The following is a 26,618-nucleotide window of genomic DNA, read 5'->3' as shown; positions in this document are numbered from 1 at the left end:
TGATGGACTATTATTTCCGTTTGAAATGTTGTGCACCAGGACACGTATTGAAACACAGGAAAACGTCTACGTTCGAGACTAGTGGCACATCAGACCGGAGCTTATCCCGGTTTCAGTAGCATGAAGCTGCTAGGAGTATTTCTTCTCCCCCCCCCCCCCCCCTGGATGGGATGCTAGTCCATAGCAGAGTTACGCCCCAGCATTAAATTTTCCGGTACCCATTTATACACCTGGTTGGAGAGAATCACTGTTAGAGTAAAGTGTTCTGCCCAAGAACACAACACAGTGACATTGAACCCGGACTGCTCGATTCGGAGGCCAGCGCACTAACCAATAGGCCACCGCGCCTCCAACACTCCCTCCTTTTACAGAAGGCGTTGTTAAAACACTCCAACTTTTTTTTTTCCTTCTCGTTTTCTTTCCGTTATAATGGCAATTTAGTATCGCTACCACAAGAAGTGACAATTGATTTTTTTTTTTCAGACCCCCGTCTTCACCTTTTGAGCCGTGGTCACCAAAGCCTCAAGGTTTCGCTATGAGAGGTCAGCGGCGCTACTCATCTCCTACTGGTAGTGGCAGTGGTGGTGTCCGTTCACCAACTTCTGATTACTGGCCGGCTCAACAGCCTATGGGAGGCTTTCAGCGGTCATGGCAATCACCGGCTGAGCAGGCGCAGTACCCCGACTCTACCCAGGCCAGCATGTCTTCTGGGTTGAGGCCAACCGCGGAACCCTGGCCACCAGCAGTCACTTCTATGCCAAGCAGTAGCCATGCGCAGTCGACCTTGGCTACGAGTGGTCAAGGAGACACGATGACGTTTATGTCTGGTGGGATTGGAATGCGTTAAGATGGTTGCAGTGATGCATATCAAGACACAGTCAACTCTCTCTAAGCGGGACACCGTCGGCGTCGGGACCAGTAAAATGACTGAAAAACAGCAGGGGCGGTGGGGGGGGGGGGGGGAACCAGGTGTCCACCTTACAGAAGTATCCGTTAAGAGAGAGTTGACTGTACTTTTTTTCAGATACCGTAAAATGTCAAAGCCCATGAGTCTATTTTCCGTATGGGTTGGGTTGGGGTGGGTGGGAAGGAGTGGGGAGGAGGGGGGGGGGGGGGGTGTTGACGCTTACTTTGCGAAGGATTTTGCGTCTTTTCCGGGTATATTTTTTGATGGTCAGGAGGCTTACTTCCCATGGGGAAAGGGTGGGTGGGGGATGCTAAGCTTATAATCCGAATTTTACGGTATGGCTTTGGCATGTTTCTGTCAAAAAAAGTGTCCAAGTACGCAAATAGAACTAAAAAGGTATATATCATGGTATAACCAGATCTGACGCAGAAACCTCATGTGTAAATACTCTAAGATACAGAAACGGCCGTTAGTTATCTAATATCAAGTAAATTTCTAAGTATAATTTTTTTTCACTATACAAGAATTGTTTGACCTATTTGGTTTCTCGATAATCTGGTTCAAAGTTTGTTACATTTTTGTGTGGTAGTTCCAACCACAGTATGTCACTTTGAGCATAGTACACGGGTTCATAGGCCACTTTTCTTGTTTTTGAAGTCTCAGAGAAGATAGTCTATTACAAATTCAAATTACGTTATAATCATTATTGAAAAATGGAGATTACCCTTTTGTAATGGTTAGGCATAATTGAAGTCAGTTATTTTGAAGGGAACTCAAACGAATCCTGCGCTTTTGGGCCAAATTGCCATAAAATTGGTGGAATAAAGATAGTGTAAACAAATTAACGAAAAAGATTGGATGTGTGCCGCCATATTAGGTTTTAATTTCGTTACCAATATGGCTGCCGTTAGTCGTTACACGACAAAAGAACTACCAACCTCGATCTCAGTATTTTCACTTATTTTCCTCCTGCCTTGTCAAGAAAGAGGAACAAGAGAGAGCGGGCCTGGGATCGAGGTTGAAGAACGTCTGTAGGGGTAACCATGTGAAGTCATGTGATCCAATATGGCGAAAGAGAATTTCTCCGTAAGTGAATTTGAACTCCCCAAATGGCCAGCGTTTGTATCAAATTTTTCGTATAACCCCAATTTAACAGCAATTATTTTATTCCAATAATAGAGGATTCCTTTAATGACTTGGCATCGAATGTATGGAAAACGTTAACAATCGATTCATTACCGCAAAAATGTGCAGTAATTTCAGCGCTGTGTATATAAACAAAATACGCTGTGATACTATTTAGCTTATGTTCAAATGAATTTTGTAAGAAATGGCTGATAATTTAAACAAGAATAATATTTACTTGCAATATTTGCTGAGAAGAATTTCATATTCAGGTATCACCATTCCACAAAGAGATTTATTTTTTGTTTAAACATAGTGGTTATCTTATTTATCGTATGGATGAAAAGCCAAACTATTTGTTGAATTATCTTTCGAAGTATAAAAAGGTTAAAATTAGATTAACATGTATTTAACGAGATGAAATTAGTATTACATAACAAATTCTGTAGATAGAAGAAAAAGTCGTTTTGTGAAATTCATTGAAGAAGTTTTTGACAGTTTTGTACTATTTTATGTAAGAATTTATTGTCAAGAGCTTTCTAACATATTCGTCCTCCGTCTTGTAGTCAGATTGGACGTTTACAGTTCAACATGAGGTCGAGATGCATTTTGGGTAATGGGATTCGCGGTCAACATATTTACAATTAAGATGGTTTAGTTTTGGTTGACTTAGGATAAGCGCATTTTGTAGAATTTATTACAGATAGCCTTTATATGTTTAGCAATTTGCTTAAAGCTAGCTTTTTGTTATGAAAAAGAACAGAAAAAGAAAAAGAAAAACAGCACAAAATATGAATTACATTGATCAGTGCAAAACAAAAATAATAAGTAGCTTAGCATGGCAGAACGTTAGAATTTAGTGGTAAAATGCAAGGTTAAATTAAATGCCATTGTCATGCAATTGAAGTGATCGCATCTGTGTAGAACATTGACGCGATCATACTGCGAGAAGACGAATTTTAATTTAGTTCCTTGCAGAAAGTTCTGACATTACTGGAGAAACAACAACAACGACAAAAGAAGAACTAGAACATACACAACACAACAATTTGACCAACTTTTGAGTTATTTGCTAATATTGTAGTTATAAATTCGTATTGGCGATTTGAAAGCTGGCGTCGCGGAGAAGGCGTTGACAGAGCAAGTTAACTATGCCATGATTTTTGCATCCTTAATAAAGGTTTCTAGGCTCGGAAGGAAAAAAACCATTGGCATACGCTTGCGATACAGACAAAACAAGACTATATAATAGTTTCTTTAGTTGTTATTTTCGTAAAAGAAATATCATTGTGTGACGAGATTATCAAATAATATTTGGACTAGTATTTAGTATTTAAACAAGGTGAATTTTGTATCAGTTATGGCTGAATTGCATTACTCGTGCAATTCCCAGACTGTATATAGCCTATGATAGCCAGTGTTTGCTAATTTTGTGACATAAAGCACTGGTTGTAGTGTAGATACCCATATTTAGAAGCTATTGAATAGCTGTTTAGAGTATTTAAGATTCTTAGAGATCCCTCATGACCAAGAATGAAAGGCAAATGCTTGACGAAACAATATTTAGACGAAATCGTTGCTTGCTATTTGATAAATTGAAAAATGAATAAGAGAGATATTGCGTAAGTAAACAAAGTTTAGTACAACATATTATATATTATTTAATATTTCTAGCCACCTTACTAAAAAATAAGAAGTGCTCAGTGTTTTAATAATACCGAGAGTATGAAAAAAGGTGTAATTTGTAGTTTGGGGTCAGCAGTTACGGCCCATTAGTTTTGCACATTGTGTAAGGTGTCCCATTAGTCTTTTCCCATGGAAAATGGTGGACACCAAATGTGCAATGGCAGATTTCTCGTAAATGTATTGTAACTTCGTAACCATTTATCGGTTCTAAAGGAAAGATTAGAGATTTTTCCTATGCTTATAATAAAATGTAATTTATTAAATATGAAAAAAAAAAATGATTTATTTAGAAAAAGAAAATTAGTAAGTTTTAATTATAACAAGATAAATTATCTGTTTATTTTCTGAAAGTGTACTGTATTTGCTTTGTATTAATAAATATCAGCTGCCTTTGTAAGCATTAAAACGTTTGAAAATGTTGCATCGCTTTGTTCAAATTTTTGACTGTTTTATTATCTCTGAGCAAGCAACTGTTTCGCTCTCAAGCTAGGGGAATAAGAATCAACACTGAGCAACGCACATGCATGAACACACAAAAATTTGGGACATTTAATATATAGATTTAGCCAAGCCTAAAAGCGGAGCTCCACACTCATTTTCTTGTTCTTTAAATTTTGTGAAAATACTCTCATTGAAAATACTGTTTAACGTATACTACTCAACAAAAATCCATAGCCGAAAATAAATCGTCAACTCCAATCGAAAAAAAATTGCGCTTACAAAAACTTATCATTACAATGGACAAAAGAAGTTAGATTTGAGGCCGCGATTCAATGGAAAACTAACATCTGGTCAGCGGTCAACTTCAAAAAAACACATAACCTCGATGAGTTGTACACTTGAGCCCGCGATATGGTCATGTGATACTGGTCAGTGGATACCTTGTTTGGACAGCTGTCAATTGACCATAACATAGATGAACAATATAAAACATACAAGCTTAATCTCGACATTCCTTGAGAAATGAACCCCCCGGTCGGGCTGCCTTGGGACTCCCCTCCCCCTCCCCCAGAGTCTGTAGGCGCGGGGCGCGGGGCGCGTACGCTCACTCGATAACCAACTCACTCCACGCACTTAAAAGTTAAGACAACCCGTACAGCATCAACACTACCACATAAAAACACTGCTCAACAGCTTTCATTTGAACGTGGAAGTCAAAGGGTTTATTTTTGAGAGCGGTTTTCGGCTTGAATATCAACGGTGATTCGCGTTTGCCTTGATTTTGTATTACCTCGCTTAGTGATTGGTTTAAAAACTGCCCGTCACCTTAACCAATTAGAAGATGAGCCGAAGCAAATCGTCACTCGCTTACGTACATTTCCCCGCGTTTAAAAGAAAAAAAAAGGGTCAGCTTCAAGCCAAAGTGGCGCATACTGCCGGAGCTTATCCCGGTTTCCTTAGCATTAAGCAGCTAGGAGTATTTCTACTCCCCCCTGGATGGGATGCTAGTCCATCGCAGGGAACCCCCCAGCATTATTTCGCCGGTACCCATTTATACACCTGGGTGGAGAGAGGCACTATGAGAGTAAAGTGTCTTGCCCAAGAACACAACACAGTGACCCCGGCCAGGGCTCGAACCCGGAACGCTCGCTCCGGAGTCCGGCGCGCTAACCATTAGGCCACCGCGTCTCCCATTTCCCCGCGTTTAGCACCAGCTAAAAGAATGTTGCGAGTTTTGATTGGTTCACTAGATTGTGCCCGTTGCGATTGGCCTGAGTGATTACTTTAGTTTTGGTTTTAAACACCCGATTGAAATCAGTTTCAATTCGCAACTTCAAAAACGATTAGAACTCTGGACTCACTTGTGGAATCGGTACTGGGTCAACATGGCATCTTATCTTTTGTTTTGTCGCTATTAACGGTGACTGTTTTTGAATTAACGACTACAAGGTGAAACTCGTCTCAGATTTCTTCTTGCTTTTGAAGTGGCGAGTGCAAGTTAGTAGAGAAGTTAGTTGGCCGGGCAACTTAACTTGGAGAATTATTGCACGACTAAGGTGGTCAGAGTGCCACTTACTAAAACAACCAGTCAGATTTCTCCACTGCCGGTCCAATATTTTTTCAACTAGAAGACCAGGGTCAAGACCAGGTATTGGCCCGAAAGATCCCGCGCACAAAATACCCCCTCGTACTTTTTTTTAAAGGTTTGTAAAACAACGTTATGGAATTCTTTTCTGACTAAAACACCCGGTGGGCCCTGAGTCAGAATCCCTTTCTTTTTACTCTTTCCGCTTACATCTATGAACATCTTTTTAGTCGTGTAATAAATCTCTTATTAACTGTGCTCGGTTCGCACTGTCACGCCAGGTTAATATGATGCATTTATTATTCCTGCGTTCTTCCTCTGGATGGAGTGCTAGTCCACCCACTTATGCACCTGGGTGGAGAGAGACTATTCTGGGCCGTTATTTGCCTAGTTCCTAGGCCTCAAAAACTACGCCGCGCGGTCAATGCGTTTCGGATCGGTCGCTTGACGCAAGCGGAGAAGTGACCGTACGGGCCTGGGGAAAGCCTTACAGGAACTAGGCAAAGCCGGTAGAGCACCTTGCCCAAGAACACAAACACCTTGCCCAGGCTCCAACCCGGGGCCTTTCGACCCCGAGTCATTCATGACGTCACCGGTCAATAAGAGTGAAATTTAAAAGCCCCTTTGCCGTAAATTTTACTATTGATCGCGACAAACACATATATTTTGTACTCAAAATGCAATGCAGCGCGCAAACACTGTCATTTCAATCTTGAAAGATTTTTCAAGCTGATCACGAGTTTTCTTCCATGTAATTTTTTGTAAGAAACACCAGTGAAACTCGATGTCAAAAACTTCTTAAACGTAACTCTTGAGATCTCTTGAACAAAACATTTTGTAACTGAGTACATAGAAAAGTACATGTTTGACAAAACAAACAAAATATGTTATTTGATCAAACGAGATACAAGGCAGGATGCTTCGTCGAAAAATTCCACTCACAAGATCACATGCCAGAATTGCAAGAGCGCAATGAAGCTTGCTTTGTTACTCTTTTTTGTATCTGAAGAAGGGAATGGTACTTGACCAAGAAGTGACATCTAACAAGAAAAATGCGTTTTCATTTTGAAGGACGTTTCCTTTTACAGTACGAGTGATCTTGCTTAACTTGTTCGGGATCTGGAGTAAAATCTTTCTCGTCCCATTGCGTTTCAACAGAAACCAGGCAGGGCTTAGCTTGACATGATATTTCCGCTGTTGGCTTTTCGTCAGTTTGACAAGCCTGGTCCAGAATCAAAATCTTGGAATTTGGATTAAAGCGAAAAACGCGGGCAACTGAGGCAAAATACGACGGTGTTATAGTTTGACACGAGATCTCCTCCTTTTTCTTACGTTTGTTGCATTGTTTGGGAGAAGTGCTCGTCTTTTCTGCACATGTTCGAGCTTGGTCATGACTACTGCTTACGTCAAAGTCGGTGCCTGATCGGTTATGGTCGTGACCAATGCTTACGTCAACGACGATGCCTGATCGGGTTTGGTCGTCACCAATGCTCACATCAACTTCGGTGCCTGGTCGGATTTGGTCATCAGCAGTGCTTATATCAACTTCGGTGCCTAATCGGATTTGGTCGTGATCAGTGCTTACATCAACTTCGGAGCCTAATCGGATTTGGTCGTAACCAGTGCTCACATCAACTTCGGCGCCTAATCGGATTTGGTCGTGATCAGTGCTTACATCAACTTCGGTGCCTGATCGGGCCTGGTCGTGACAAGTGTTCGTTTCGTCTTCGTAAGCGCGAGCAAAGCCGGGCAAGAGTGATTGAATGCTAAATTTGTCCTCTAATTCTCCATCTTCCATCGGTGACTCCGACGTAAGATTCTGTTTGTCCGGTTTCATGTTGTAGTATGGTCCAAGTAAATCCTTTAATATCTGCAGATAAAAAGATAAAAGCAAAAATTAATGCATTCATGCAGTGCCGTAGCAAGGGGAGGGGCCGGGGGGGCCCGTGCCCCCCCCCCCCAGTTTTTTTTATCCCAAAAAGGAATAACAGACCTGTATAAAATGTTGAAAATAAAATTTTATCTCCCGAGAGGTTTGAAACAATAACATTTGTACTTCTTTTCATTTTTTTTAACGTACGTAGGGTGATGCACAACAATGTTAAACGGCCAAAAACTAAAACAAACCAGAAATTAAGACCAGAACGTACTATGATGACTCTGAAAGGTGAAAAATTTGCTGGTTTCAAGATACATAGACAGTCGGTTTTCTATTTTATAATTGACGTTGCAAGTGTTATACTCTCTTCAGTGGTTTGCTGAGACAGTGTAGGAAGTAAATAATTAACAATTATCCTGCGAAATCGCGCGGAATATCGCCTGATACTTAGCCGACGAGGCCGTAGGCCGAGTTGGCTAAAATCAGCCGATATTCCGCAAGATTGAGCAGGATAATTGTTTTATTATTCAACAACTTGTCAACAAAACACATTTTGCAGATAGAAAAACTGTATTTATGCAGCGCTTTACAAGATTTCGGACGAATCTTCGCAACCTACGTATATCGTAGGATTCTGTTATGTACGGATGACAGATAACGTTCACATTTTGACCATATATGGGCAGCGCGCGCACTAGTTGAATAATAATTCGCGATATGCGTAAATCACAAATAGCTCTTGGAGAACGCTGGACATATTATTTCCAAGCTTCTAAATCTCAAAATTTTCTTAGGGGGCATGCCCCCAGACCCCCCTAGCGGCTCGCGCCTCCGGCGCTCGCGTGCCCGCCCACTTATTTTAGTCATGCTACGGCACTGTCATGTGGTGAAATATGAATTTTTTCAATAACTGACATTAACACAGGCATATTCGGAAAAGGAAATCCGAGTGCTCCTAGCAGGAGCTGAACCAAAGACCTTCCGATTAGTATTTCGGACGCTTTGCCACTACCACTGAGCTACAGGGGACTCATGGTAGCTAGCTTCACGTGTAAAAACATCCTACAAACCGTGCTAGATTTGAAAGTCCGTGAAAAGTCGTGGTTCTGACTCATTTGGGGACTCAGATTTTTTTTTCTCCTTTTAGCTCGTGCCAGCTGGATTTGCACCTTCCGGCTTACAACAATTAACATGTACGTCGTGTTAGCAGCTTGGATCAACCAAACCTTCAGTTCATTAAGAAAAAAAAAAGATTTTTTATTACCTCTTCCTTTTCCTTCCTTTTTCTTCGCTCCTCGCTGACAACCCTCCTTTTCACATTTGCTTTAAAATTATTGTATAAAAACAATGTAGGAACTGAACCCTTCAGAAGGGGTGGCTTGGGCCTCCCACCCAACAGCTCTGCCTAACAAACCAATAAACAAAGAAAGAAATAAACAAAAAACAAACAGAATGAGATTGATGTACACCACTGTGTTTAGGACACAGGGAGCAGAGGAGTTCGGTTAGAATTGATCAATAAAATACGTCTTACCTCTTTGAAATGCTCTCTTGTGTATATTTTATCCGTAATCAGCCCATTATGCGACCCAAAATGCACTCATTTGCGACGCACAAGAGAGCATCTCAAAGGGTTAAGACGTATTTTATTGATCAATTCTAACCGAACTCCTCTGCTCCCTGTAATGGCGGTCAAAACGATCGTACGGGTTTTGTTGAGATTCGAAGCATTAGAACGTTGCAAATGAGTGCATTTTGGGTCGCATAATGGGCTGATTACGGATAAAATATACACAAGAGAGCATTTCAAAGAGGTAAGACGTATTTTATTGATCAATTCTAACCGAACTCCTCTGCTCCCTGTGTTTAGGATTGCTACATGTTGCTACAAAACAACGACCTTCTTCTGGCACAACATTAATGCTGAGATATCAATTTTGTCCGCACACAACATCTGTTCTGAAGAACACTGCAAGCCTCAGATAGTTTTGAAGTCAAATGAGGACAATTGTGTTTGTTATTAGTTTTATCTTTCAAATATTTTCAAACAAAGCTTTATGTGATGTGTTCATACAAATTGCACTAGTCTTTCGTGAACATATAAATTTGTTGACTTAACCTTTAGATAGAAACACACAGCATTATAAGGGGTAGGTACATTTCACTGACCCCCAGTCCATGGGCCACCACGATGGACTACCTTAATGGACTGTCAAATGGACTTCCTAGATGGACTACCTATATGGACTACCAAATAAACTATCCTGAAAAAAAAAAATAGAAAGAAATGTTACCCCTCGGTTGTTTGTTTTGATCGATTCACCACGATCCGCCATCTTGTTTTCATTTCACGTTTATAACGGCTGATTTTGGTTTTGGCCTTTCCTTTTAAGTCCCAAGAGTCATCAAAATCAAATTTCTCCACAGTGTAAATGCTTGATCAAGAGAAAAGGTTGTGAGAATGTAGAAAATGATACACAAAGGAAAAATGGTTTGATCTTTTAAAAATTCTCCAAACCAAAAACAATACGAAAATGTATGAAGAACAGTCAGGAGAATTTTTATATTCATATTCATGAGGATTAAAGGGCAATACCAAACCATCGTTTTTGTTATCCTTGCCTGTTAATCTTCTGGCTTGAAACATTTCCTAATATTGTTCCCTTGTGTTTAACTGGCTATTAGATGTTACAGTTGCAAGAAGTCAAACACCACCCCAAACAATAATGTCTAATTATGGAATCCAACTCGCCAAGGCAGTTTTCAGGAGCCCTCATGTAACATTCATTCATGATAAATTCAATTTTTTTGAGGTGGGGGAGTTTAGGGATGTGGTTTATTCTACATTATGCGCCTACAGAACATTTGAGCAGCAGTAATTAACACGAAATGAAAACAAGATGGTGGATCGTGGTGAACCAATCAAAACAAACAACTAAAGAGTAATAATTAATTATTTTCATTGTTTTTTTCCAGGGTACACTGTAGTTTATTAGGTAATCCATCTAGGTAGTCCACTGGTAGACCATCGTGGTGGTCCATGGACTGGTCAATTTTTCCAAATTGAGACGTTAGTATAGATAATTAGATATAGTTAATTTGTATAATTAATTTATATAATCGTTTGTAATGTTGTTTGTTAACATGTAACTTAGTGGAATTAATGAGTCATAAAATTAAAACAATCTTGTAAATAAATAATGCGATGAACTTATCTTGTAAATAATTCATGTGTACATGTATATCTTAGGTGTAACTCTGTAATTCATGTATTAAGGTGGCTCAACTGGATATTTTAGGGATAACACCGCTGAAATTTGAGAATTAACTACGTCGCCATTTACAATGCTATTGAAAAATGATCACCACAGTTGTATTACATAAATTAAGATGAAATTTATTTATGACCAGTGTAATTTTGACATCGGAGTTGCTATAGCAATGAAATAACGTCATTACATTTTTTACTTCCGTTCGCATTCCTTGGCACCTTGAGATTTTTTTGAAAATCGCGCAAAGGAGATTGTACCACTCATAACTGCCTCGATGTTAGCAAAGTTTGAACAAATTCTATGATCTGAGCGTTTTCGAAATATTTGGGGATGAAGTTTACGGGGCTATAAATACAGTCAAAAACATGCTAACGAGAAAATGGGGTAATATCTAAAGAAAACTACGCGCCTGTGAATTGCAATTTCATCTTTTCGTATTTTGATTTCATTTAAAATTGCGTATTAAACAGTGGTGGGGATTGTTTTGGTTGATTGCGAGGAAAAAAAAATGATGAGCGTGCATTCAGGTGCTCTTGTTGTGCTCACAGGTGCATCGTTTTCTTTAGAGTTTAAGTTAAACTTAAAAGGTTTACACTGTAGCCTTAATTTTTCAAAATTGTAATCCATTTCCATCTGAGCCATCCAAAGCTAAAGACGGCTTTAGCAAATTGTAATAAAACTGGACCATTGTGTTTAGCTTTCCTACCACACAAATATAAATTTTGGCAGTTCAAAAATCTGGTTATATCCGTGACAAAGTCCCTTTAGGGGGCAGGTACACGCCCAGGGGGGTACTCCGGCTTGTAAATGACGGGGATGATCGAATGGAGGCAAAACTCAGGACCCAAAAAAATCCCTAAGTCTTCCGACATTACCCAAAAAAATCCCTGGACCAAAAATAACCCTGAAAAAAATCCCTTGTCAAATTACCCCTAAATTGCCAGGAGGGGCAAAAACGCTCGAGTTTGATTATTCATCATACTATAAATACGCCAAGGCACTTTAGTTCGTTCTTAATACCTAAAAAAATCCCCTATTTGAATCAAGTCACCCAAAAAAATACTTGCCAAATTTTCCAACCCAAAAAAATCCCGCAATCGAAAATTCCAAACCCAAAAAAATCCTTCGATCATCCCCTTCATTTACAAGCCGGAGTACCCCCCTGGGGGTACACGTAGCAGCTCTCGCTAAGTCTCACATGATTGGCTCACTACCCTTCAGGAGAACATTAGAACATACAATTTGTAAAAGACCTCTAGCACCCAAGACAACTGATAGCAACTGCTACACAATATTGAGGGCTGCGACACTACTGGGTATAAAATTTACAAAAATGGAGATATACACAGTAGTGCAGTATTAAACTTGGTGTAGGCTAAAATGCTCAAAACCACATTGACACATTGTTGTGTGACTATTATTTTTGGGAGCTTACTGGAAGTGCCCCCCCCCCCCCCCCCTCCCCCACGACTCTCCTATAGCAACCATTAACATGTAGTTTAACACAGGATATCAATCACTGCACAGAAACATTGGGAATTCAAATTAAAACACTTAACATACCTTCAAATCTCTTCCAAAGCATTCAGGCTCAAAGTGTTCAGAGCACACGGCGAGATAATCCAGGCATTGAGGTAAAGTCGGTTTTCTTAAGTTCACCAACCATCTTTTCAAAAGTTCCTGGTCTCGAGGAAGTCTGTAGAAGGTCAGATCCTTTCTTTTCTTTGATTTGTTGTTGCAACCTAAAGCCATGCAATACATGACCATGTTGACTTGGAAAGAAAAACTGCAGAAGCAGACACGCGCTAGAATTATATCAACTATTTACTTGTAAATCCTCATCGAACGCGCGATTTCCCCGCCATTTTTGTTTGTTCCGTTTAGCGATCGTGACGTCATTAGGGTAGCTCGTTCCCAGATCGATCAAATATGGCTGCCCCCGCCGACCTCTTACTCAGATCTCTCACGGCCAGCACGAACAACGATCGAAAATCTAACCTGAGTATCAGGCCTTCAGATACTCAGGCTATCGAAAATCCGAATCGAAAATCGAAAGGAACACCTCAAAAGTAAAATAAAAATAAAAAATATTGTCAAGAAGCAGTAATACATAATGTTCTTTGAAAAAGCTAAAACAATTCTAAAACATCCCCCCCCCCCCCCCTCCTAGGTCCCCCACCTTGTGTACAGCCGTCTTTCACGGCACAGGCTAGTAGATGTCGGTATTCACTCCCCACCCCTACTCCGTAAGTAGCCAGTTTTTCTAAGTTTAAAAATGTCTTTGAAAGGTTGTTTCATTACAAGCACGCAGTTGGAAATATTTTTTATACTTTTTCGATGAAAAACCTAACCGCAAATTACTTATCAACGGCTTTATATGGCAGGGATTCCGGGATTCGATTCTTCCCTACCCTCCTCGAGTAGGTATTGTTTTTGTACTCTGTGTCCAGCGGCAAACTCAAATGTGGGTTTGACGCTTCATTTACGAACGGCCATGAATAATTCTATCCAAATCCCAAACAACTTCCACTAATATAACCCGTTTCCATATTAACCATCGCATCTGTCAGGTAGCGGATTGTTTTCGCTCAGAATTAATCTTCCGTCCAAGATGCAAAGGCTATTATTGACGGTGCTGGTTTTCGTTCTCGCAAGCTGTTGGCTAACAAATGTTTCGCACGTGGCTGGAACTCTGTCCAAGAAGGACAAGAAGGATAAAAAGAATTCTGAGCCGAGCAGATCGGTGAGAACAAAATGTTTATTGTTGTTTAAGTAATTATCTGGAGCTTCTGGAGTAGATCGTGGAGGCTGTAGATGAATTAAGAAAGTCTAGCAGCAGACATTTTTAGTCTAGCAAGATCGCGAAAATTAGCAATAATAGTCATGTTGAACTATTGCTTGGGCAATTTTTAATTAACAGGAAAGTCAGGTGAATTTATAGAGTTTATATTTCGTGTATACATTTTAGTGGCTAACGCTAGTAGAATATGTTTTATTTATTATTTTTATTACAGCCTAGATCAAGCTCAATAATGTATTATTTTATTTTAAAGATATGCCCGTCAACCAATAACTTATGTGAGAAAGTTTTATTTTATTTTTATTTTCAAAATTGGTGGCCCGCGTTCATTAAAGTTCTTTTTAATCTGAAGTTAAGAAATTAGGTGTTAAGCCCAGCAATCCTTAAAGCAACACTAGAACAACTGTTAATGAATGCAAATTAAGTGAAATATAAACTGACAAATTCAAACCGAACAGGTGTTTTGCTGAAATTATAATTAAGGTTTAAGATGTATTCATTTTCGTTCACCTTTACAAACTGCTTGTCAATTTCAGTCTGAAAAACTAATGAATTTGTTCTTGAAGACTGCATTCAGTTACTCAACTCAAGATCTTATCATAATAATAACGCTGCCAGGAGTTTGACCAATAGATAGATCAATGTGACAGGAAGGGGAATTTATGCAAATTATTTTTATTGAAACAAAGCTCTAAGGGAACTATTTTAAGTCACTGCAGATGTCAAGAGTTAATAATAACAGTTCCTCAGAAAAGGGAAGAGGTGGCTGATGTCGCCTTATTTTATTAATTCCTTTTGCTTTTTTTATAGAGTTTATAATAACATATGGAATTTTTTTTTTATGTCAGGCCATTCATTAGAAAGAGAGATAGTGGCAAGGAGCTGCGACATTTTTATTTTATATTTTCTTGGGGAGCAGGGTTGGCAAAGACGTGGTAGTGGTGAGAGCACTCGCCTCCTACCGATGGGTCCCAGGTTCGATTCCGGCCCGGTGCCATATGTGGGTTGTGTTTGATGTTGGTTCTTGCATTGCTCCGAGGGTTTTCCTTCGGACTGTCCAGTTTTTCTCCCTCCTGAAAAACCAACATTTCCAAATTCCAATTGACCTGAATTATAGAGGACCTGCATAAAAACCAGCTAGCGCTGATGTGGCATCCTCTCTGAATATAGCCATTATTTTATTTTATTTTATTTCAATATCATGTGATTATGATAGGGAAATCTTGATAATTCATTTTTTTTTTAAAAAATAATGTTTCCTCTATCAGAAAATCATTGATCAGTAGTCTAAAATAATTATTGGTAAACATTATTATAATGCTAAAAGTATCATAGCACCATGACGTTAGTAGACTGTCCACAGCCCTCTATTTTTTCGTGTTTTTTCGATCGATGAGCGCGCGGTGAGAACGGCAAGAGAACTGGACGCCAGCGCAAAACGAAGGAAGCAAGGGGGTGGGGGGCGAGGAGCGAAAAAAATAGAGGGCTGTAGACATCTTTGGAAATATTGAATTTCCCGTTTCTCCAGAAACGGAAAATTCCCATTGGTTGAAAGGCAGCAAAAGTGTCATCACCTTGACAACGGCCGATCATGATTGCTTGCACGCGGCGTCTAGCGGTTTGCTCAAGTTGTCATCACTATTGACATGCTGTGATTTGCAAATTGCGATGAATTGATTATTGGAATGCTCGTTGGAGAAAATTCCAAACGATTCATCGCTCAAAGACGAGCAGAAAGAGGCTGTTCCCCAAGGCACCTTCTTTTTTCGAAGGACGTAGTTGGAATTTAACCGACTGGCTTCGGGAAAAGCCTTATCTACCAGCTGTATGCTACGGCGAAACAAATGCAAGAAGATGGGAATGTTGTTGTTCTTGTTGTTTTGCCGCTAAAAAGCATCATGAATGATCAAATTGAATCACTTGGCCGGCATAACTTTTGCGGCATAACTTTTGGTGAATAATTTGGCCGACATAACTTTTGCCTCGCCGAAGATGTGTGAGTCGGCGAACCTGTCATTCTTTTCAATCGCTCGTCTTGCCCTGTACATGCAGGAGATTCTACGCCATCTATCGGTCGCACTAGAGATTTTTTTAGAAATTCAATATTGCTTGCTGCATTACTAGCTTTAGATGCACAAGATGAACACACTCTACTAGAACGAAATTCGTCTTCTTGCAGCACAATTCCCAAATCGGCCAAGACCCCTGCCAACTTTCGCCGTAAAACACCTTCGCGTTTTGGCTCGACAAATGAATTTTCCATAGAGATGTACGATGTTTTGCCGAAGTTCCCCAAGCGAATCGCGAAAGACCACCATATTCTGCAAAAATCGGAAGAACCGCCTTGATTTCGGCTTTCTGCCTCTTTTTGCAGGTTTTTGGGGGTTGAAGAAGTCGTCTCAGACGACATTATCAACACCGAAATAAAAACTCACGTGTTTTTTTCACCAAACGTGAAGTTGTTTTGTAAACTGACACTTGTAGTCAATTAAACAAGCGCTTTACCGCTCAAATTTTTCTTGGTCCGATTTAATTGAAAGGTCGAGGCAGAGACAAGTGGAGGAGTCTAATACTTCCACTTTTATTCAAAGATGTCTACAGCCTCTCTATTTTTCTTTGGCTTGCTTCGCTCGCCTCCCGCCCCCCTCCCCCCGCACGCTCGCGCTTCGCGCTCGCTTTGTTTGCTTTTTTGCGTTGAAAAATCGAGAGGCTGTGGACAGTCTATGAAGTTAGCCAAAGGATGTAGCTGGAATGTTTTATTTACTGGTATGAGACAAGTAACATTTTATTGAATAACCCTCAGTACTCAAAGTTGAAGAGCTTAGTTTATTATTACAGAACATGTCTTAGTATTTATAGATACAGTGTTATTTGAAATTAAAGTAAATTGTTTTTTGTGGCATTTCAGTATTGGATCTGCCATTATTTGTTTTCTATTTTTGTTTTCGTCAATTGAGAGGGAGGCTAGTGGCCCCAGCCTTATGGTTAGCATGCTGGACTCCCCACCAAATGTTTCATTTGTTATTCAAAAATGTAATATTTCAATTCAAAATGATTTTCCCAGACAACCATGAGATTGGGAGTTCTTGTCATAACCTGATGAGAAAAGATAAAAAACTGTGAGACTCATGGCAGAATCGTGAGAGTTGGCAGGTCGGCTCTTTACTCTTCATGTACAAAAGGTAGCCAAAAGGGTTAAGTCCTTCATTCAGCATACTGGCCCATCAGGCTGGAGCATATCTCGGTTTCTGTAGCATTAAGCAATTGGGTGCATTTTACACCCCTCCCCTCCTCCCCTCCTGAATGGGTTGCTAGTCCCTCACAGGGTTACCCCTGCATTAAATTCACTGGTACCCATTTATACACAATATATATAATACACCTGGGTGGGAGAGGTACTATGAGAGTTTAGTTTCTTGCCCAAGAACACAACACAGTGCCCCAGCCAGGGCTTGAACCAGGACTGCTCTTTATGGAGTCGAGCATGCTAACCACTAGGCCACTATAGGCTCCCTGACAGTCATGGGTTCTGAAGAGCTTTCAAAGACTTACCCTGTCAATCAGGCTAATGGTCTTTCTGTAGTCCGACTGAATACACTGTGAATTAAGCTCAGAAGAATCAAACACAAACAACTTTTTAAATAGCACATGGTCTCGCGTAAATCTAATCAGGTTTGAACCGGTTACATGAGGTTTGGCGCTAGCTGGAAATGAAGTAGTCTCCCTCACAGCAGTTTAAGTGTCGCCAAACAATGAGCATTGCATGACAAGACTCAGTTAAGCTGCAAAGGAGACTACTGAGAAATGAAGTGGTTAATAATTAACTTAAAGTAAAACATTACTGTTTTTTTTTAAAATCCTTTTCCAGACACGACCACCAAACACAAATGTCACAGCCCGAGGCTTGGTGGTGGAAAATCCCAGAACAAGAGATATTATCAAGTTCCACAGCTCGTACTACAAAAACATGACAGAAGTTAACTTTGATGGGGATGCCCTTGTATATGTTACACCAGTAAGTATTTTTCAAACCAAAAATGTAATTTTCCTTTTCCTAAGAGCCAAATCAGGGTGTAGTACATGTACCTTTAGGTTTTTAAAATAATATTAAGGTGAATGAAAATGAATTACGTGTATTTCTAGGAATCCAAAAACAATCATGTGTCAATTTTCATTAATTTATTATTATGTTTTTTGCTTGGAGTTGCATTTACCGTAATTGCATTCATCATGTGATCCTTTGCATATATAAGTGCTTGCCCTTCATTTTTTTTCTGTCACATTAGCTATAGGTTTGAGTAATTTTGCCTTAATATTATTTATTTAGTTAATAACATTACTGTAAGTGTTGCAGCATTTCCGGCTAGCATTTCTAGCAACGGATCGTACTGCGAGTGTACATGGTTCTTTTGCTTTAACACTAAAAGAAATAAAAAACAGTGAAGACAATAAAATTACAAATAAACTAAGTATGTTTTTCGTTAATCAAAAGTCATCGCTCTCTCATTCTATTCTCAGTGGAATTCTCATGGTTATGATGTAGCAAAAATATTCAGCTCAAAGTTTACGTATGTCTCTCCAGTCTGGCTCCAAGTCAAAAGAAGGTTTGTACTTTATTGCCAGTTGAGATTTTTCGATCTGTTTAGTTGTGATAGACATAAGTGAAGTTTACAGGACTTATAAGAAATGCATATTTATTTATAGAAGTTTGAAATAATATTTATATTGAGTACTTTTTTTCTCAATAAATTCTAACTGTATGTGCTATGATCTTTTTCATTGAATGGGATTGTCATAACTTTAACTCAATATATCAATTTTCCTTAAATACTATTTATTGGCTTTGTTAACTCCCAATAACTTCCTCAAATAAATAAGTACATGTTCAAATGGGCATGTTCATGTACAGTGTTAATATAAATATATAAATTATTATTATATTAATACATGCACATGACTTGTACAATCTTGTACAATTTTTGTTGACAGGAAAACAGGCACCTTTGCAATAGAAGGCACACATGATATTGATCAAGGTAAGAATTTTTTTACTGACACAGTTTTTTACAAACATTTATACCATGTCATAGAAAACACAGCCAATCAGAATACCATGAGCAAAGCCATTGTATAATTATTCTATGGTATTCATCCCAACCTTCCCATTGTGTGCTGGGATCCTTTTCTGCCACTAAATTTAGCAAGCATAACTAGTATGTACATTAGTTTTGAATACAGACCTGTTCATGTGTGTGTATATGGCTTAGCATCAATAAGGCAACTTAAGCTAAGATGTTATTGCATTTCTACACAGGTCTTTCACAATGGCCATAAATGACATGTGCATACAGGGTAATAGGGAATAAAATAAACTTTCTGGTTGTTTAAATAATTTTATATGGGTAACTTTTTATGTCTCGTATTTTGTTTAGGCTGGATGACAGAAGTCCGAAAAGGTGGCAAACACGTGAAAATTGGTGAGATATGGTCAAATGTTCCTGTACATTTGCGCAGTTTTATACATGTACATTGTACACACTGTACCTAAATGATGTATTGATGGTGATTTTTTTCCAATTTATTTTCAGTACCGAGAATACTTTTTGATCAATGGACATTCAATGACTATCACATAATTTTCTCAAGTGATACTGCCTTGCAATCTCTTATTGACACAATTGTGTCCTTCCTAAAGGTCAGTTCCTGTAATAATCACTCAGATTACATTTTTACCTTGTTTAACGTTTAATAAAAGAATTCCTAAAAAAGGGAAAAAAGGCAAGAAAATAAAATGTTTGTATTGGCTGACCCAACTTTGTCAATGACTGATTTAAGAAAAATAATTTGATTTCGCAGAAGAGATAGTTTGTATTGTTTCATAATTTAATACTTTTGTTTTTCGCAGGCAAATTATTTTGATGGTCTTACTCTTGAGGTGTGGAGTCAATATAACGGAGACACTAAAGAGTTAGTACTGCATGTTCCTTATTTATTTTAATTACAGGGAAAAGTTACCGGTAGCACACTCCCAAGAGAAGCAAGGAAACAATGCTGAAATTGTGATGGGGGGCAGGCTTAATGTTTGTATCGTAAAAGGTCCCGGGGAAATGGAATGTCCTGGGGTACGAGAATAACTCTGAGAAAAGATTTCCGATGTCCCAGGGTTTTGAGTAAGATTCCAGGATAAGGGAATATCCCAGGGATATGGGACATTCCAGGGAAAGCGACATTCTTGCGATTAGCCCTGGGAACAACTTAACTCTGTTGTTCTACTATAGACAAGTCCACATTATAAAGCACCCGAAGATTCTTTAAATCTTAGTGTTTCAGGAGCACACTGTACATTTAACACCGAATGTTGTTTCCTGGGTTTTCACGTCATGAAAGGGTTGCTAACCTGCGAACCCAGGCAATTAAGTTGTTTTTGTTTGACGCCGGAAAAAAAAATGGAAGCGTTCGGAAGCTATAGAATGCGTTTCAAGCTATTCTAGTATAATTCCAAGCTTGGAGAGGCGCAGCAAAAATGATAAATGAAGAAAACACGATGTGTCTTTCATTTGTCTTTCAGGGACTTATATCTTCTTGTAAGTAAGATGGCCGATTCTCTACATAAAGAAAAGCTCAAGATTATTTTGGTGATTCCTCCGCCATTTTATGCTGGGTAAGCCTTATCAATAAATTTATTTGTGAAATATCAACGTGAAAAGTGAAAATTTAATTACAGTCGAACCACTCCATACCGACACCTCTATAGTACAGACACCAGCTCCCTATTACGGACATTAGACTCAGCCGGATACCTCTGTAATCCCAGGGGGGGTACTCCGACTTGTAAATGACGGGGATAATCGAATGAAGGCAAAACTCAGGACCCAAAAAAATCCCCAAGTCCTCTGACATTACCCAAAAAAATCCCTGGACCAAAAATAACCCCCCAAAAATCCCTTGTCTAATTACCCCTAAATTGTCAGGAGGGGCAATAATGCTCGAGTTTTATTATTCATCATACCATAAATACGCCAAGGCCGCGCCAAGGCACTTAATTTTGTTTTTAATACCCAACAAAATCCCCTATTTGAATCAAGTCACCCAAAAAAATACTTGCCAAATCTTCCAACCCAAAAAAATCCCGGAATCGAAAATTTCAAACCCAAAAAAATCCTCCGATCATCCCCGTCATTTACAAGCAGGAGTACCCCCCCCCCCCCCTGGGTCTGTAATACGGACACCTCCATATTTCGGATACTATTTCTTGTCCCTTTGGTGTCCGTATTAAAGTGGTTTGACTGTGTCAAAAATGGCGTACAGTAGGGGAGTACACTCTCTTCGAGAATTAAATTTTCCTGAGCAGCCTTGCCGTTCTTGATTCTACAACACCTCTTTCGATTTTCAGAAGGAAAGGAAGCACTCCAGACATGCTACAGAGTATTTCTGATTAAAGACGGAGCAGTTCGAAGCTTTCTTTATGGGAACATTCAACGTGAAGCGAATTTAAAAAAAAGGAAAAAAAAACGTCTGTTCTGATCATGGATAGCACCGCTCTTGATTTAATGGTTATATTGTTTTATTTATTTTTTCCTGACAGTAAAAAGCCAGGATCTTTTGACAAACATGACTTCGAGCTGTTGGCGCCAGTACTTGATGGCTTTAGTCTCATGACTTATGACTATTCGACTCATGGAAGGTATAACACCCAACATGTGTTTTGACCCTATCATACCAAGCTCAGTAGGGACGTTCGAATCGGAGTACGAATACCACATTGAGTACTAGTACGACTTTTCAAACCTAGTGCGTATGTTTTCAATTATCACATTTCTCACCAATCTCGAACCAAACTGGCCTACAACAGGGATGAGTGAGGGCTGTAGAAACGTAACTTGATTAAAATTCGAAAGTCGTACTTGTACTCCGATCTGAAAGTCCCTAGTAAATACCTCCCGGGTCGGGAACTCCCATGTGAAAGGGAAGGGGATGTTCCTCGTCTCGCTGAGGGGTGTAAATTACGGACCTTTGTCTCACTTAGGGTGTTCAGAACAGAACGTCAATATTTTTAGCTGTCAAGGTCTCGTTTGGGGCTGCACGTGAAGAATTAAAAAAAAATGCCATCATACTGTGTTAATTAGCGGTCTAGGGCGACCAGGCGAGAAAAAAAGAAGTATTCTTTTAGGGGTAAAAAAAAAACCCTTAGCCAAGCCCAGATAGGTGTCATTTTAGGGGTTTATTCACATTAATTTTTCCGACAAACGTTCCCTTTATTCGTAACATCACTATCCCAATGGCTAGTAAGACAAAAAGATTAGGTCGAGCACTGGGCCGTTTCTTTTCATAATTTAATGTTTTACCTCCTAAAAACGATGTAATTATTATGACCTGTTTTTAAAAATGGACATAACGAACCCTTATTTATTATATCAACTAGAGAGAATTGCCAGGACTTCTCTCATTGAGAAAAATCTTTACGCTGTAAAAGATATGATATATTTCACATGGTGAAGATTTCGATTTCGAAACGTTTGCTGATGAGTTTACCATGTTTCAATGCTGAAAAAGCCGAAGTTTATCGATATTTAGTAGAAACATCTTCGGATCTTCCTCGGCAATCTTCGTTAATCTTCCGAAATTTTCAGAAAAGTTCGGAAAATGTTCGAAAACATTCGTACGACTTTCGGACAACATTTTGAAAAAATCTTCGGAAATCATCGGAAAATCGTGAAAAACCTCGTAATTAGTAGGTTGATAAAATAAAATTATACATGGTTGCTTGGAGACATGAAAGTTCTTTTCTCGTGTTTTCAAATCGATATCACACTCGTTCGCACAAACTCCTAAGTGAAACATTGCTCTGAAACAAACTGTTACATTTTAGATGATTGTACATACCACTTGAAATGTAAACCTTCTTTTTCCTTTTGTTTAATTTAGACCTGGTCCTAACGCCCCTTTGCAGTGGATCAAAGACTGTGTTCTCACACTGAGTCCAGAAAAGGGAAAACAGCGGTCAAAAATTCTTATGGGCCTCAACTTCTACGGCCAGGACTTTGCCGCCATGGGAGGAGGACGTACGTGAACATTTTAAAAAGATCGTTTTTTTACTGAGTACAATGTAGCGTGCGTTACAGTCGTGTAGCAAGCATTCTTGTACGAACGAAGAGCCTTCTCGGCATTCTGGCCGCGCGAAAATTGTGGAAATAGCTCTTCGTTCGTACGGGACGCTTTCTTCGCAGGCTGTAGTTTCTGTCAATGTTTGTTACTGTTTTTGCTTGCTCCAAACTTCTCCCTTTCCCGCATGCAATAAAACTTCTGCTTTGTCGCAGGCTACTGATCTGTATTAATTTCCATGTGGAGCTGCGGCTACAGTAAATATGGCTTGCACTTTTTTTTTCTTATAACTCAGAGAATAGTCTCCTTCTGTTGTAATTCGGTCTTAATCGGAGTCAGTTTTTAGGTACGTGATTTCTGACACCATCGCAGCTTCCAAAATAGACTTGCTTACAATTCGAGCTCACAGAGCGCAAAACGCGAGAGCTATCACCAAACCGGAAACGAAAGGCGAACGACTTTTAGAAAGTTTACTTCCAAAACTTATTCGTTTCTTGCATTTTCTTTTTGTTTTTCATATCAATGATCAACCTGCCTTCACAGCCATTTTGGGATCACGGTGAGTTACTCGTTCGCTTTCTTTGAATGTTCAGGGAAGTGAGTTATCGCAGAAAGACTTTAGGTTTCGACAACATGCTCCCAGTTAACGTTTAAGAGACTGAACGCTATAATGTGTGTATGAAAAGATCGTCGTTTAAAATAAAGCAAAGTTAATAGTTTCTGCGTCGGTGGGGAAGTAAAAAAAATGAGTTGGTTTTCAACAGGAACTTGATAAAGGGAAATAAACCGTCGTAACTAGTTTGAAAAGCTGATGTTTCGGAAAAAAAGCCCTAAGCCCTTTGTCGCAGCAACTCTGCAGCCGATCACATGGCTTAGCGAACTCAATGATCCGTTTGCAAGTTGGAAGTTAAGAATGACCAAACTCAAATTTCTCCATGGAGTACCAATAGATTGTCCCCAGGACAGCTGACGAGAATAAGGCAAGTCATCAACTAGACAATATTGCCTTGATTTCCTGCAAAACCGTCAGAACTAAAATTGAAAGAATGTATAGAAATCTCTAAAGAAGATTAATTTTTTGGACTAAGATAAGTAACCGCTTCTCTTACTAGATATATTGAGCTGTTGACGAAACACAAAACCGAAAAACTGGTCTGGGAGGAAGGCGTGGCAGAACATTCGTTCAAGTTTACGTAAGTAAAGCCAACTTTCAATTTGTCAAATACTTGTCTTTTAATTTTGCTTCAGTTGGCTTTTTAGCGTCACAGTACTGATTATTGATGCTTTAGTGAGTCAGCGGTTGTCGTGAGAAACGTTATAAGGGCGATTTTGTAAAAAGGAAAAAATAAGATTGATGTATTTTTTTTTCGATGCGACATCTTATTTTTTACGCCGTTTAGTTTACAGGCTGCGTGAGTCCTAGCCTATAGGTGCAACATGATCCCCTGAAAACGGCTGCATGGGAGGCTACGTGAACCTATAACGTGCCACTCATGACGTAGAAAATTGCAAATTCGCATTTTGCATCGCTGGTCGGAGCTACAGTGGAGGTCGTTTAATTGGATTAAAGAATATTTCTAAACTACTCCTTTCTGCACACCCTTGCTTATTGAATTGAAACTCCTTCAACGCATTCTAATTATAAAAACATTCTGTTTTATTTAAACTGACGAAGACTGTAATTACGTCTTAAAATGTCTTTCGATTTTGGTATAGCAAAAAAGAGTCAGTGCCATACTTCTACATCTCGTGGTTTAACTCTCCATAGTCAAATAAACGCATAGCAGGTTTTTCTCTAAGCATTTCCCTGCATTCTTGCAGCTCCGCTGGAACTCATCATACTGTGTTTTACCCGTCGCTGAAGGTAAAGTGAAACAATTTGTTGTCTTTAAAGTAGCTAAGCCTCACTGCTTTTCAGTTTCTGATAAACGTTGTTTGATCTTCATTTGATGTCCTATTGTGAGGGTCGCGGTGGCTGAATGGTTAGAGCGCAGGACTCTCACCAAACGAAGTACATTACATGCAAAAAATTGGGAAGATTTTAACTGCGGATAAAAAAAGTGTCCGAAATTAAAACCGTCCGAATTTTTATTAGCGTCCGAAATATTTACAGTACAGTATAACTTTTTTAAGTACACGAACAAACGCGACGTGACAAGGAAGGGTTTTGAGGTGGCAGAATTAGTAAAAGCTGTAACTAAGGAACTAGAACCAGATGATCCTTTTGAAGATCTTGCCGCAGATCATGAAGCCACTTTGCGCTTGATAGTATTTGTGTTATTTTGGTGTCGATGTATCTGTAAATCCTTGAGGGTGCAGTGAAACTATCATTTTCACAGATTTTGTTTTAGTTTAATTCGTGTTTTGTAGGCGTACATTTACTTTAGCCATGTCTCAGCAACGTGCCCGAAATTTTTGTCCGAAATTTGTCCGAAATGAAATTAAAAGTGTCCGAAAATTAAATGTCTGAAATAAAACGTCCGAACTTTTTACAAGTAATGTACCTCCATGTTCTTTTTTTTTCTTTACTTCCTGTCTTGCGAGTGTGTTTAATGACATTTTTTATCTCTTAGTCCATCCAAGTACGGCTGGATCTCGCTAAGGAACTGGAAGTGGGAATCTCCATCTGGGAGATCGGACAAGGACTAGATTACTTTTATGACTTATTCTGAATGCATTATTATTCATTTTATAAGATTTTAAAGCAGTCACGGATGTAAAGACGTAAAACGTTCCTAAATAATTTATTCATTGGTGAAAACTTATCACAGTGATGGTACACCCTTGCAAATTTCGATATAAGCTTACAAATAAAAAAAAAGAATGTCTTTAGTTTCGAGTCTACGCTGGTTCTTCCCCTTGCGTTTTACCTCCGAGGCTGGCCTATAAAAAAAGCCTCGAGCCAAGTGGCGCATACTGCCGGAGCATATCCCGGTTTCGATACCATTAAGCAGCTAAGAATATTTCTACTCCCCCCACCCCTGGATGGGATGCTGGTCCATCGCAGGGAACCCCCCTCCCCTCCCCAGCATTATTTCGCCGGTACCCATTTATATACCCGGGTGGAGAGAGGCACTATGAGAGTGAAGTGTCTTGTCCAAGAACACAACACAGTGACCCCGGCCAGGGCTTGAACCGGGAACGTCCGCTCAGGAGGCAAGCGTGGCCGAGTGGTTTAGGGCGCTGGTGTTGTAATCCGGTGGTCACCGGTTCGAGGCCTGCCCTTGCCACTAGCTGGATTTGTATCTCGGTTGTCCAGAGTTCAAATCCTCGACCACGCTTTGTGTATAGCCAACTGGTCTGCCTCCTGCCAGTTGGGATTTTTAACCTTGTTATGTTCATTTATAAATTATTTGTTTCCTCTGTTTCAGTGGCATGCCTGTAAACTAGCTTTCTCGTTGAGATATGAAGCTAAGTGCATGACCACTATAAACACATATTAATTTTATTTATTTATTTAGGAGTCCGGCGCGCTAACCATTAAGCCACCGCGCCTCCCTTGACCTATATTTATTTTTCATGTTTTTGTTTTACATAAGTGAGTTTGATTGCAAACCAAAGCTGGCGACTTAGTTCTGAAAAATGCGCGTGAATCATTCATGTAGCTCCTCATGATCGGAAGGTGCCATTTTAAGGGTACGTACAAAGACAAAATTAGCGTTTGAATTAAAAGTCGAATACTTCATCAGAAGTACCTTCAAGAAATTGCCTGGTAAATATTCACTTTACTTTCAGTAGAGACCGATTACATGGCGAATTTCAGCCCGGTTAACCGGCTGGGATTTCAGCTTTTCGTACAGAAGAAACCTTCGCTCTTCACA

General features: G+C 39.5%; 3 protein-coding genes across 4 annotated transcripts in view; 2 read left to right on the top strand and 1 right to left on the bottom strand.

Annotated features, from left to right (window-relative positions):
* Positions 1-1,020, top strand: part of LOC144664660 (uncharacterized) — a 63,738-nt gene extending 62,718 nt beyond the window's left edge. Inside the window, exon 9 of one of the 2 annotated variants that reach the window (XM_078525836.1) lies at positions 484-1,020. In XM_078525836.1, coding sequence (XP_078381962.1) covers positions 484-847 — 364 coding nt within the window. In that variant the 3' untranslated portion in view covers positions 848-1,020. The remainder of the gene's footprint in view (positions 1-483) is intronic. The other variant, XM_078525835.1, reaches the window with a different exon arrangement.
* A 4,995-nt stretch (positions 1,021-6,015) lies between these two features.
* LOC144664744 (uncharacterized) lies at positions 6,016-12,762 on the bottom strand. Its single transcript, XM_078525951.1, has 3 exons — positions 12,459-12,762; positions 8,888-9,028; positions 6,016-7,614 (listed from the first exon to the last, which is right to left on the bottom strand). Exons 1-3 carry the CDS (start codon positions 12,660-12,662, stop codon positions 6,805-6,807), a joined length of 1,155 nt encoding a protein of 384 aa, XP_078382077.1. The 5' UTR covers positions 12,663-12,762; the 3' UTR covers positions 6,016-6,804.
* Positions 12,763-13,397: 635 nt separating this feature from the next.
* Positions 13,398-25,695, top strand: LOC144665494 (chitinase domain-containing protein 1-like). Its single transcript, XM_078526724.1, has 14 exons — positions 13,398-13,638; positions 17,564-17,710; positions 18,214-18,299; positions 18,685-18,731; positions 19,128-19,172; positions 19,284-19,390; positions 19,601-19,662; positions 20,264-20,356; positions 21,281-21,379; positions 22,621-22,757; positions 23,341-23,356; positions 23,910-23,990; positions 24,619-24,661; positions 25,371-25,695. Exons 1-14 carry the CDS (start codon positions 13,507-13,509, stop codon positions 25,467-25,469), a joined length of 1,194 nt encoding a protein of 397 aa, XP_078382850.1. The 5' UTR covers positions 13,398-13,506; the 3' UTR covers positions 25,470-25,695.
* The last annotated feature ends 923 nt before the right edge of the window (positions 25,696-26,618 follow it).

This window comes from Oculina patagonica, chromosome 9 (assembly GCF_052425735.1).
Source record: "Oculina patagonica isolate OP01 chromosome 9, crgOcupat, whole genome shotgun sequence".
In the NCBI taxonomy this organism is placed as follows: Eukaryota; Metazoa; Cnidaria; class Anthozoa; order Scleractinia; family Oculinidae; genus Oculina; species Oculina patagonica.
Note: the sequence above shows the minus strand (reverse complement) of the source record. Positions and strands in the feature narration are given on the sequence as shown.